The sequence below is a fragment of the Trematomus bernacchii genome, unplaced genomic scaffold, assembly GCF_902827165.1.
Source record: "Trematomus bernacchii unplaced genomic scaffold, fTreBer1.1, whole genome shotgun sequence".
NCBI lineage: Eukaryota > Metazoa > Chordata > Actinopteri > Perciformes > Nototheniidae > Trematomus > Trematomus bernacchii.
Genome location: NW_022987739.1, coordinates 26,050,963 through 26,064,294, shown reverse-complemented (window position 1 = coordinate 26,064,294; position 13,332 = coordinate 26,050,963). Strand labels below are relative to the sequence as shown.

The 13,332-nt window shown below is 38.9% G+C and overlaps 1 protein-coding gene across 2 annotated transcripts in view; it reads left to right on the top strand.

Moving 5' to 3' along the window:
- gdap2 (ganglioside induced differentiation associated protein 2) overlaps positions 1 to 13,332 on the top strand; it is a 44,084-nt gene that overhangs the window by 244 nt on the left and 30,508 nt on the right. For both annotated transcript variants that reach the window (XM_034147418.1, XM_034147417.1), the window contains 4 exons: positions 5,920 to 6,123; positions 9,081 to 9,220; positions 11,564 to 11,717; positions 12,872 to 12,960. In XM_034147418.1, the coding sequence (XP_034003309.1) occupies positions 5,939 to 6,123; positions 9,081 to 9,220; positions 11,564 to 11,717; positions 12,872 to 12,960 (568 nt within the window). In that variant the 5' untranslated portion in view covers positions 5,920 to 5,938. The remainder of the gene's footprint in view (positions 1 to 5,919; positions 6,124 to 9,080; positions 9,221 to 11,563; positions 11,718 to 12,871; positions 12,961 to 13,332) is intronic.

The following is a 13,332-nucleotide window of genomic DNA, read 5'->3' as shown; positions in this document are numbered from 1 at the left end:
CTTTGGTCCAGAGGCCAAAACACACTGATAATCGATTTTAAAGCAAATGTTCCTCTATGGGACTGTTGTAAATATGTTTAGAAAGATTTAACACAGTTCAGTTATTAGTGTAAAATCACATTTTTGACAGTAGCACGACTGTTTCCTTCTTGGTTTCTCACTGTCCTGCTTTATTTGGTTTAATTAATTATATGCAGCTGTCACAGAGCAGCAACCTAGAGGTTAATTAATCATAAGTATGTCGTGGTTGTCTTGAAGCCGACAGTGAAAGTACAACAAAGAAAAAACAGCATCTTTTTACAGGATTATTGCCACTTGTGTGTCGATTATTCTCTGTAAAATGATCTGAAACTGATTGAAAATCTATTTATGGTCATTTAAATTTGAGACATGCAGCAAATAATCCCAATTGATCAGCTTTGCGAGCTTTATTTCGATATTTGTGTATTGATAAATTATAGTCTAAATCCACATTTGTAATAGTATTCTGTAAATTGAATACTGATTACTGAACAGAGAGTTGGTTGTAGCATGCTCTTCATCTTATCTAATCTGCTGATAATGTTATTACATGCAGGCTTCTCAGTGGCTGCTCAAAAACTGTTATGTATGTCGCTGCTGTCAGACTAATGTTAAGTAGTTTGATCAGTGAGGTTTTCCAATAAAAAAGGCAGATTTTGTGCTGTCTTAAGTATCTCCAGATATGACCAATTTCCTTCTGACAAGGTCATGTATTCAGTATTCCCTTTATTCAGTTTTCTCGTCTTTAATGATTTGAAACAGCATGTGTTTAAAACTCCTTTAAACTGAAACAGACCTATTAAAGAAGTGTTCTTACTGTATGGCTTAAAGTTAAATACATATAAACACTTTTGTAAAAGCTGTTTATCAAGCACAACCACTAATTAAACCTATATGTACATGCTAAGATTTCAGTTTTTGGCCTCATGATTTCCTGCTTTTCTCTGTTTTATACGCATTAATCAGAATATCTTCTTGTATTTGGTTTTGGATTCTCAAAACAAGACATTCAAAGGCAACACCATGAGCTTTCTGACATTTCATAGAACAAAAAACAATAATCGATTAATCAGGAAGACAGTCAAGAGTTAATAAAAATAATAGTCAGTTACAGCCGTCAGATATGTAACTTGCACGTGTATTTTTGGGGGTTGCCAATTAAAATATCGAGGTGGATCAGGGTCTTTATATTATATATATATATATACAGTCTATGATCAGGATAGATGCTAGAAAAGAAAACACAAACTCAAATAACAACATGTTTTAGGCTGGAGCCACACGAGAACGGTAACGCAAACGAACCAAAATCGTTTTCAAAAAAGTCTTCCGTCCACACGCAATAGGCACCAGAAACGTGTCCTTCCACACGAGACCGCTCGACCCGCTGGAGACGCTGTAGTACATATGCCGGGCCTGTAAGTGGTGCTGTACTTCCGCCACAAAATACACCAAAAGCAGCGAAGAAGACTTCCGAGCATGGTTTCCATGGTTGCCCTTCTGTTTATTCTCCGCGGTGGATTCAGCAGCAGAGGTGGGGAGAGGCAGGGCTCTTTTTCTCCGTCAGCAGCAGCTGATCTCTCTCTCCTGTCCGATTAGATTTCACTCACGTTTATGTCCATATCGATCAGATCTAGCTAGTTCTAGCTAATGATATGACTGCCTGAGTGTCAAAGGTACGGTGGCCCTGAAGGGCAAGTCAAAACAACATTTCACAAAACACTACAGCATTTCAGAAAACACCACAGCATTTCACATTGGACGGAAAGGGTATTCCTTTAGGGAGAACTCTTCTTATTTGTGATTGGACAGAGCCAGCCAGAGAAGCACTGCTGTGATTGGTTGTTTGTTCTGCCAGTCAAGAAATTACGCTTCGTGATTGGTCAGCACCCAACATCAGCCGTTAGCTGTTAGCACTCAGAGCTCACAGCTCCTCATATCTGTTCAGAAACTGGACAAAAGTTAAACATGTACAAACCACAGACTGTCTGTGTCATGGCGAATACAGTCGCTGCTTTATTTATGTCTGTATGACGTTGTTGTGAGTGTGGACGGAGCAGCTACAGGTTAGTTTAGCCTGATCGATCCAGTATCCATTCAGAAAACAAGCATTTTAAAAGGTTTTTCGCCTGCCGTCTTGTCTGCAGACTTGTCACAGCATTAATTCATGGTTTTTACTGACCGGTATCAGTATGTAGTTACTTCGGCATCATTTTGAAACGTGTATTACAATTAAATCACGGTAAAATATGTTCATTTTGTTGTAGTTGGTATCTACCATAGGATTTACATGGAGATAAGCCCCGCCCCCTCTCCAGCACGTCTTGTTTGAATGACAGGAGTAAACACAGCTGACAGCCGCGGTGAAACTCGAGCGATTAGAGCGATGCGAATATTCAGGGTTTATCTCCATGTAAATACTATGGTAAACCACAGAATATTCGCATCACTCTAATCTGAATGGATATTGGATCGATCAGGCTAAACTAACCTGTAGCTGCTCCGTCCACACTTCATACAGACAGAAACAAAGCAGCGACTGTATTCGCCATGACACAGACAGTCTGTGGTTTGTACTTGTTTAACTTTTGTCCAGTTTCTGAACAGATATGAGGAGCTGTGAGCTCTGTGTGCTAACAGCTAACGGCTGATGTTTAGGGACATGTTGCGCTGTCGGGTGCTGACCAATCACGAAGCGTCATTTCTTGACTGGCAGCAAAACAACCAATCACAGCAGTGCTTCTCTGGCTGGCTCTGTCCAATCACAAACAAGAAGAGTTCTCCCTAAAGGAATACCCTTTCCGTATAAGTTGAAATGCTGTGGTGTTTAGTGAAATGCTGTGGTGTTTAGTGAAATGCTGTGGTGTTTTCTGAAATGCTGTGGTGTTTAGTGAAATGCTGTGGTGTTTTCTGAAATGCTGTGGTGTTTTCTGAAATGCTGTGGTGTTTAGTGAAATGCTGTGGTGTTTTCTGAAATGTTGTTTTGACTTGCACTTTCGGGCCACCGTACAAAGGACACCTAAACAATTAGCGACATTTTGACCGGAGAATTTTAGATTTCGGCTAACGGAAACTCTGCCGTGCGGGGGGGTCTGCTGGAGGCACCTGCTGGGTACACTGTCCTGCGATTGTTGTTGATGGTTGTGGTAGAGGAGCTGCAGATTTTGCACTAACATCTGTAGCATGGTCGAGCTGTAGATTTTGTACTAACATCTGTAGCATGGTCAGTAGCAGTAGCTACTGACAGTAGCTACTGACAGTAGCTACTGACCATGCTACAGCAGTGAGCAGCAGAGGTGGGGAGAGGCGGGGCTATGGCTTCATCTATCGGGAAATGATCGTATAGAGGCGATTACACGGAGCCGTTTGACCCCCCAGAGCGTTCCGTTTGCAGATCTATCCACCTTGGGACCCGTTATTGTTTGCGGGGTCCGTTTCTATCGTTTTGTTACGGCCTCTTGTGTAAATGAAAGGGCTATACGCAAGAGAAACTATGCGGATACAACCCATTTCGTTCCCGTGTAAATGGGGTCTTAGTAGGGCTGTGCGATTATGGCAAAAATCATAATCACGATTATTTTGGTCAATAATTGATATCACGATTATTAAATACGATTTATTCATTGACTTTGAAAACATCCATTTACTGAACTTTAAAACAAATACAAATAATAATTTGAACAGTATCTTTTTAACTGTTGATTTCCCTGAGCGTATAATTCAACTGAAAAACCAATACAAAAATAAATAAAATAAATGATACATTTATATCTACATTTAAATAAATAATGTCAAAATAATAAATACCAATAAACAAGCTCAACAAATATTTTGGAGCGCACTTCCACAAGCTACTAAACATATATAAATATGATGAATACAAATACATTTGATCAAATAAGTTGCAGTGCACTGTCACAACCTAGCAAAGCAAAATAATCGTTTTTTTCGATTATGTTGTTTTCGTAATTGTGGCAGGCCAAAATCGTAATTGCGATTAAAATACGATTAATTGCACAGCCCTAGGTCTTAGTGTCCCGCAGAGTCAGAGGCAGGGGCTTTATTTCCAAAGCAGCTATTTCACACCAACCTGCAACAATCCATCCAAAGAAGAGGAAGCAGAAAATAGACTAGCTCAGTCTGAGTGATTAAGGGACAACAGGCTGAAATGCATGCATCTAAATCAAATCACCGTAGTTTAATACACACAGAAATAATAATCTTTATCTCAATGAAGACATTTTTTGTTTTTGTTCAGTATTTGTATAAATAGCTGTTTTTTCAGCCAATGGATTTCTGAGAATACGAGATGCACATTTAATGAACTTAATTTTACCATCCCATTCATTCTAGGAGCACTGCTTTCACAGAGTGCTCGGTAGGAGTAATTGTATGAAGAAAAAAACCTTTGACAAGCTGAACCGGAATTAGACATCATGTGTACACTATTAGGAATCAAAAGATAAGTAGAACAAAGATAAGATGCTGATTGAATGCACATGCAAAAAGAGAGGACCATTCAGTACTGCTGTACGTCTTGATTGATAAGCAGAATAATTATCTGACGTATTCATGTTTATGTTGTTTCCAAGGAATTTTAATGTAGAGATTATCTATAGTAAACTACATAAAGCATGTCAGACTTGTGGATATAGCCTAAATCATCTTTGCTTATTTCACCATGTTTCCTTTTCAGACAAAGATTAGCACATGCATTTCCCCTCTGCAAAAAATGAAATTGAGATACACGGAGGTTAAGAGGAACAATTACACAATAACTCTTCCTCTCTAAATGTAGCTGAAATTTGAAATAAGTACTATATACAATTATTAATGTTGTGGCTTCCTTCCTTGTTTTTCTTTCAAGCCTTAACGTTTAAGGCGTCTAGTGGCTTGAAAGAAAAACAAAGCCTTAAAAATGTCTGTTTAATTAAGGCTTAAACAGACATTTCTAACTCGTTTTCTTTCCTTTATATTACTTACAGTTGAAGAGTTGCTTGGCCTCCGATGGTTTGAATGATGTTATGTGATGTGTTTGCCCAAAATAAAATAACAAACTTTTACACATGCAACAAAGAAAAGAGGCCTTTACAATATTCAAAACAAATAGGCAAAACTCAAATAAAATAACAAACAACTTAGGTATTCTTTCTTTCTTCATAAGGCTTATATAACTTCATAACTTAAAGGGTAAGTGGACAGTTAAAAACTGTTCCTCGATGGCGTCTTTCTAGCAGGTTGCCCATCACTGGGAATTGTAGTCTTTTATAGTGTGTTGACTACAGACGTCACAATTATGAGGCCTTTCTTATAAAAACAAAATACTGGCTCTAACAATTATCATCATTGCTTTTCATCTGAAAAAAAGGCAAATAATACAAATATTTGAGAAACTCAGACAAACATCACATTTTTTAATCCAGTAAGTTCCCCTCTCCCTGCTCTCAGCGTCAGCCCGTAAGGCAAGGCATGTCCCAATTTGGGATCAATAAAGTATCTATCTATCTATCTATCTATCTATCTATCTATCTATCTATCTATCTATCTATCTATCTATCTATCTATCTATCTATCTATCTATCTATCTATCTATCTATCAAGTTTATTTATATAGCACCTTTCGACACAAGGCAATTCAAAGTGCTTTACAAAAAGAAATGGATTGATCATTTATTCAGACTGGAATCTGCCACGCTGTCACTATGAAACCTGTTTTTTAATGACACGGTCACCTCAGAATCAGAAACAGGTTTATTACCAGGTAGGTTTACACGTACGAGGAATTTGACTTGATGTGATAGGACACCTCCTATCAGTCTTATATTTAGTGAGTTGTGCATGTGAGGATTTAAAACACCACCGTCAGGTCCTGTGGTTTACAACGTCTGTGTTGTTCAGCCCGTAGGTCCGCAGAGGGATGGATCCTCTGGGCGCTCGCTCCCAGTTCGTGGACCACCAGTCTCTCCCCACCTGGCAGCAGCAGCTGGAGGGGGGGAATGGAGAGGAGACGCCGCTGGACCCGAACGACAGCCTGCTGAGCCTGGAGTCCTTCCCCTCGCCCTTCCCCTTCAGACCCCACATCAACCGCAAAGTCATCCTGTTGTGAGTCAGCCTCCATTTCCTCACGTTGGGGCGAAAACCTAGCTATTATCAAATGGTCAGCTTTTTCAGGAACTCACAATGACAGACTCACTTCTTGTTTAAAGAAATGCAACTGGGCTGTTAATGCTGAAAGGAAATATTTTTTAAATGATTGCAACATGACCAGATAATACAGAAAAAAAATAGGCTGTTATTTTCTCTTGTACTCAAAAGGGAGAAATCCTATAACAACCACAATGCACTGGGCTCCTTACACCACGATCCACTCCTGCTGGCGGTGCTTAAGAACTCCTTAGTGGTTAGTTCATTGACTTTAATCTAAGTTTTAGGAGTATCCCAAAATGTCAGATTCTAGCGTTACATTATTTAACTCTTAGGCAAACAAAAAATGCGTAAGTCTGCATATTTTCAGGGTCATTCTGAGGTTTTTATCAGTTACTCTGGTGTACTCTTCCACATTATACTGTCTTTTAACTATGTTTGTAGATTGTGTTGTGAGCGTGAAATATAATTCCAGTAAGTGATGTCTTTTTCTTTTTCTTTAGTTATCATTTGGTTAAGTTTAATCTTCTGAGTGATAACTTGGCTGAGGGGACTTCTTGTAATGTTCAACTCTTGGCAGGCAGGGGCTTATTATTGTAACGGTGACACTGGAGTTGTTGTGTAGTCTTTTGACAAATTCATCAGGTTCAAAAAAGCTCTTTGTACTTTGTCGGGAAGCAGGACATTTGCAGACACACGGGTGGTTCTTTCAGTGTTTATTGTGACTCTAAACATGCATCACTGTCAGTTAGTCTTACAAGAGCTACGTCATAGAAAATACAGGAGCAGAAACACACACTCAGGTGGTATGCGCAGCAGTTTCAGGTCTGCAGTGTGTGTCTCCGCTCAGAGTTCAGAGCACCTCGTAAATCCTCTTGTTGGAGGAACACATGACCGTCCGCAGTTTGACTTGACACAGTTTCTTTGTGAGAGCCTCGTTGTTTCGGGAAAATTCCTGCAGCGCTAACGTGACCGCGGCTGCTCAAGCAGCGGCACCTTTTTAACTTGTGATCACTTCTCCACAGCTCATGAGCTCTCAACAGTCCTACCGTTTCAAGTTTCAAGGCTTTTATTGTCATTCGTCGATGAAAATCATAGGTCACAGGCTCCTCCAACAGTTCAACACAATAAAACAGATTAAATAGTGCAAGTAATACAAATAAAATAGAATGGAAATAGTGCAATCAGAGTCTATACCTGGTACCCTTGCTGCATTTCAATTCATTTAGGAGGGTGCATTGGTTTTAATGAGGACGTATTATACAGCACACATTCTATTATACAAACAATTCCTTTAATTTACTGTATTATTAAAACAATTGCTCCATGGAGTTGGCTTTATTAGTCTGTGAAATAATAATAATAGTAAATACATTTCACTGTGGTTGGTTGTAGATCTCACCTTTCACAACCAATGGCCACACTGCCAAATGTTACTTTCACTTTCAGCCATAGAAAGCTGTAGTCATGACATAAATACGTCAACAGTTCCCCAAGTTATTGCTTAAAAATGTGTGGCACTATTATTATTGTAATGTTTTTGACATAACACACCTCTTTTGACAAATATATGTATTGGGGTGTTGATTTCCCAACACCAGACAAATGCAAAATAATGAATACATAATCACAATGAAGCAGTTAACAGACACTATTTATAAGTAAATACATATAAATACTTAACAAAAATGGAAGATATAATTAGTCAATCATAATTAAATAACATTCATAAGTCAATAAGGTTTTCACATTGAGTTACAAAGTTGGTTAATATGACACACCTGTAATCATGACACTTATAAGCAGATTATTTTTGCTGAGGGTGGAGAGTGAGACAGGAATGTCTTTGTCTGCAGCTCGGTTTATATAAAGCTGTTTGTCGGGCTTATTATGAACTCGACGCCATTTAGCGTCAGTATTTGGAACCTCAGGAGTTACACAGATGGAGATACAAATAAATATAAAACAGCATGTTAAATTCTGAGGTCTGTTTCTTCAGTAAGTCAGGACTCAGTGTGACTCAATTTATTAACCTAAAAGCGATGATGTAGAAAAAAAAGCTCTTCCTCTTCTGTCCTGGAGGCTGAACTTGTCTTGTGACCAAATATCTTCAACACATGCTCGAGTAGTTCCTCATTGTTCTCTCCAACAAACACTGGAGGGCCTCACAGTGACGAATCTATTTAATAAAACAAGCTTTTTACTTTGGATTAATGTCCAAATGTTTATGGTTGTTTGGATGAATGTGTGCAGACCAATGGGTATACGTGTGATCACTCACTGTGTTGAGATAAAACAACTTGAATGACCTTTGTGCTGATATTTGGCGACACGGATGCTTTAAAGGTCTCCTATTATACTGTCTTTCATCAATATATTATAGGTCTCAGATATATACAGAACATGTCTCTGAAGTGTTTGGCTCCAAACACCAAACAGATCATTGCAGCATCCCATAATCCCCTCTGTCTCAGCCCTGTTTCAAAAGTGCTGATTCTCTGTCTGTTACTTTAGATGAAAATAAGGAGCCCCTCCCCACGCCCCTCTGAGAGATATTTGGTTAAAAAGAACACAATGGTGCTCTAGGAGGAGATTCAGGTGATAAGGTGGGGGGGGGGGGGGTTACCTTGGTTGGTGATTGGCTAATGGTTACTCAAGCCAAAACATCGTTATGACATCATAAAGTGGCCAAAATCTGATCAGCTCATTTTCAGACAGGTTTTTATATAAATGGATCAGGACAAAAAGAGAGAGGATGTTTGTTCCTGAAACTTTCAGAGTCTCTTTACACAGAGGGGACACATGTTGATGTAGAAGAGACATGAAGAAGAGGGGACACATGTTGATGTAGAAGAGACATGGAGAAGTGGATTTTGCATAATAGGTGACCTTTAACTGTTTTTGTTTCTCCCCAGCTGTGGTGATATCAGCCTGCTGAACTGCACGGCCATCGTGAACACCAGCAACGAGTCTCTGAACGATAACAACCCGGTGTCCGACAGCATCCATCGGCTGGCAGGAGCCGAGCTGAGAGACGACCTGCTCAAACTCAAAGGTAGAGAAAACATATTGGCTCCAACTTTGAAGATAAAGTTGTATTTCAGCTCGCCGGCTCAGTGCTGCTGCGGCTCAGGACATAAATCTCATTGGGAGACAACACAATCTAAATGTGGCTTCACTGGAGACACAACCAGGCACATGATGTTCAGCTGATTTTAGTTTAAAGGGGACCTATCATGCAAAATGCACTTTTGTACGTCTTTTATACATGAATATGTGTCCCCGGTGTTCCAGGGAACTCACCAAGTGTCAGAAAACACAACCCTCTCTATTTTCCTCCATACCCAAATCTCTAAAAAAGGGGCTGCAACGGATCTGATAAAAACTGATCCAGATTTGAACACTGTCCTGACGTCAGGACAGTGGCGCTACGGCTATTGGGCCAACTCCACCAATCAGGAGGAGACAGCCACGGCCATTGCCGTTCGAAAGCGCTGGAGACGCTGTAGTACATATGCCAGGCCTGTAGGTGGTGCTGTTCTCACAGAATCTGCCCTTGCTAAAACAGATCTAAAAAATGTCAAATATTTAGAAAAAAAAAAAGTATAAATATGCCTTATATAGGTATGGTCCTACACTATATTATTCAAATATAGCATGATAGGTCCACTTTAAATAATGAAATCTGTCATCGCTACAAAATATCATCTTTGAGAAATGCTCCACAGATGCTCTCGTAAATCAGAATCAATCAAAATCACAATACTTGGATTTTTTTTATTAACAAATGATAAATAAAATACTTCTAAATATGTATATAAACATAAGAAGTTAAAGCAAAAATGTGCGATGAAATATGTGACATAAAATAAAGAAATACAGAGTGAAGCTCTCGGATCACAAATTGAGACATGTGTCTAAAAACATTCAGAAATACGTATTGTCTTGATCTAAGCTTTTTATTTAAGCCGCCTGGTTTTATATTTAAAATACATATTTACAGTCATCACTTACCACTTACATTCTGTGAATTTAAATGACATGTCTATATACATGTGCTCGAGGAGATGTTTTTAAAGTTTCTGCTACCAAACAAATACAAACATGTGAAAGCAGTTCTGTTTCTGGTGGCCAAAGCATTCAAAGTTACATAATCACATTTCCAAAAACAACTCTAACTGTAGATCATTTCCAGGATTCACTGTGAACAACGTTAATCCGATCTACTTAGTACTGATGAAATCCTTAAAAGTCACACAAATAGGATTTTGTTATTTAACTGGAAAGAGCTGTTGCTGTAATCTCCAAAAATGTGTGGAAGTTTTTAAAGCCAAATATCTCATGGGTTTAGCTTTCAAAACTAAAAAGATCTCTCCGTGGCTCAATAACAAATATGTTCTTGTAATTTGAATAACGTTAACATTTTTAAAAGTTGAACATCCATACATGAAAATAAAATTGAATAAGAAAATAATACATGTTTTGATTTGTCAGACTTTCTGCCTAAATCCGCTTCATACTAAAGTGATTATAAATTAGTTTTATCTGCTTTCATTGATTTCTTTTTGTTAGAAAAATATCACTTGTCACCGGCTTGGTCTTCAATAATCAGGATCCATGTATTTCTGATCCTCTCAAGAATGGAAGTAGTCATCACATACAGAATAGCTTGTATATCAAAATTCTGACTTTTTCTAAAAATCTCAAAATACTGACTTTTTCTCAAAATTGAGATTTTTCTCAAAAGTCTGAATTTTTCTCAAAATCTCCAAATTCTGACTTTTCCTCCAAATTCTGATTTAAGAATCTCAAAATTCTGTCTTTTTCTAAGAATCAAAAAAATGTGACACTTTCTCAGAAATCTGATTTTTTTTTCTCAAATCTGATTTTTTCTCAAAAATCCTGACTTTTTCTCAAATGTTTTGACTTTTTCTCAAAATTCTAACTTTTTACTTAAAAATAATAATAATCCCTGGTCACCGGCTTGGTCTTCAATCTCAGGATCCATGTATTTCTGATCCTCTCCAGAATGGAAGTAGTCATCACACACAGAGCATCAACTAGTTCCTGAACAGTGTCCTTCACATGCTGATATCCAAGAGAGGGAGTTACACAGTCACAAGATGGAGGAATATAAAGCAGTATTCAATGTTTAGTTCAGATTAGCTCCACGTCAGAAATGATCATGCTTGTCATATGTCTATCTCCATAGAGGCTGAATCATCATGTTAATCACATAGCTATCATATGCCTAAAACAGTCCTGATGCTCTTCTAGGTAATCATACATCCTGTCATGTACACAGCTACGTAGGGCCTTTGCTATCATGTGCTACTCTGATATTGGAAGAGTACATTCAGTATTTTCCCAACACTTTTGCATGCATGTTTGTGTGCAGGATGTCGGACCGGCGAGGCGAAGCTGACTAAAGGCTTTAACCTGGCGGCGCGGTACATCGTCCACACGGTGGGACCAAAATATAAATCCAAGTACAGGACGGCGGCGGAGAGCTCTCTGTACAGCTGCTACAGAAACACGCTGCAGCTGGCTGCGTAAGAACCGTCTGAGACCAGTGTTCATGAATCAGAGTCATGAATAAACTCCCTTTCAACTGGGTTCAAAGCAGCGTGATACAGAAATGATACGAAATCAATTGAAGTTGTTGATTTTTAGATTTGAATGAATTCCCATCCGATATGATTTCGTTTTATAAACAGTATTGGTTCCTGATGGGTGCAACTAAACAATAATGTGATGAAAGACACTCACAGCTTCACAGTTTTTCGAAATACATTAATTTGAAAGACAGCAGGAATAAACAACTCGGTTTGGAAAGTTCAAACAGGAATGTTGCATCTGTCTTTGAGTGGATAATAAAATGAAGCCAAATATATGAACTCATTCAAGCTGTTACAGTGTAACAGGCGGTCATTTAGAAGTGAAGAATACATCATTTGCCTCAGACCGCACAATAAAAGCTTCTGAAGTTGGACGTTTTTCATGATTAAGGCTTTTCGGTTGATACGTCAGCTCTGAATGAAGCTTACATATTTGCATCAATGGGTTTTGAGAATTGTGAAAAGAAAAATAATAATAACTGTTTAATGTTAAATGTTTTATTTAATAACATTTTATTTTTTGGTTCGTATAAAAATATGTTGACCCTCAAAATGCCTGATAATGGTCATCTATTAACTGTGTGTGTGTGTGTGTGTGTGTGTGTGTTGTGTGTGGTGTGTGTGTGTGTGTGTGTGTGTGTGTGTGTGTGTGTGTGTGTGTGTGTGTGTGGTGTGTGTGTGTGTGTGTGTGTGTTGTGTGTGTGTGTGGTGTGTGTGTGTGTGGTGTGTGTGTGTGTGTGTGTGTGTGTTGTGTGTGTGTGTGTGTGTGTGTGTGTGTGTGTGTAGTGTTGTGTGTGTGTGTGTGTGTGTGTGTGTGTGTGTGTGTGTGTGTGTGTGTGTGTGTGTGTGTAGTGTGTTTGTAGTGGTGTGTGTGTGTGTGTGTGTGTGTGTGTGTGTGTGTGTGTGTGTGTGGTGTGTGTGGGTGTGGTGTGTGTGTGTGTGTGTGTTGTGTGTGTGGTGTGTGTGTGTGTGTGTGTGTGTGTGTGTGTGTGTGTGTGTGTGTGTGACCATTTACCCAGTCCCTAGTGTGTACTGTCAATGTGGTGTACAGTAAGTGAAGTTGTTCTTATTTTTGTTGTCGCCTTCAGAGAGCAGTCGATGGCATCTGTTGGTTTCTGTGTGGTGACAACGACCAAAAGAGGTTACCCACTGGAGGACGCTACACACATCGCTTTCAGTAAGACACACAAACACACACACACAGCTTTTCACCAGTTAGGCACAGAGAGATACACAAATCTCGTGGTTAAAAAAAGAGACATTATCACTGTCTTTTTTTTGACCCACTTACTCACAGATAATCTTCTTGGAAACCTTAACCTCGCTCCTCCAAAGACACATAGGACTCCAAAATGAGGTCAACAAATTATACAGGCAGACACACACATATTTAATTATAACACACACTGCAATTCTTTATGTCAACCTAAATGAGGTGTTCACTTTAAGCACACATGATGCCTGATAACATGATCATCTGATAAAGGAAACCTCCATCCATGTTACAGCAAACCTACTCATTACAGGTCCAATTACCTTAAACTGAACC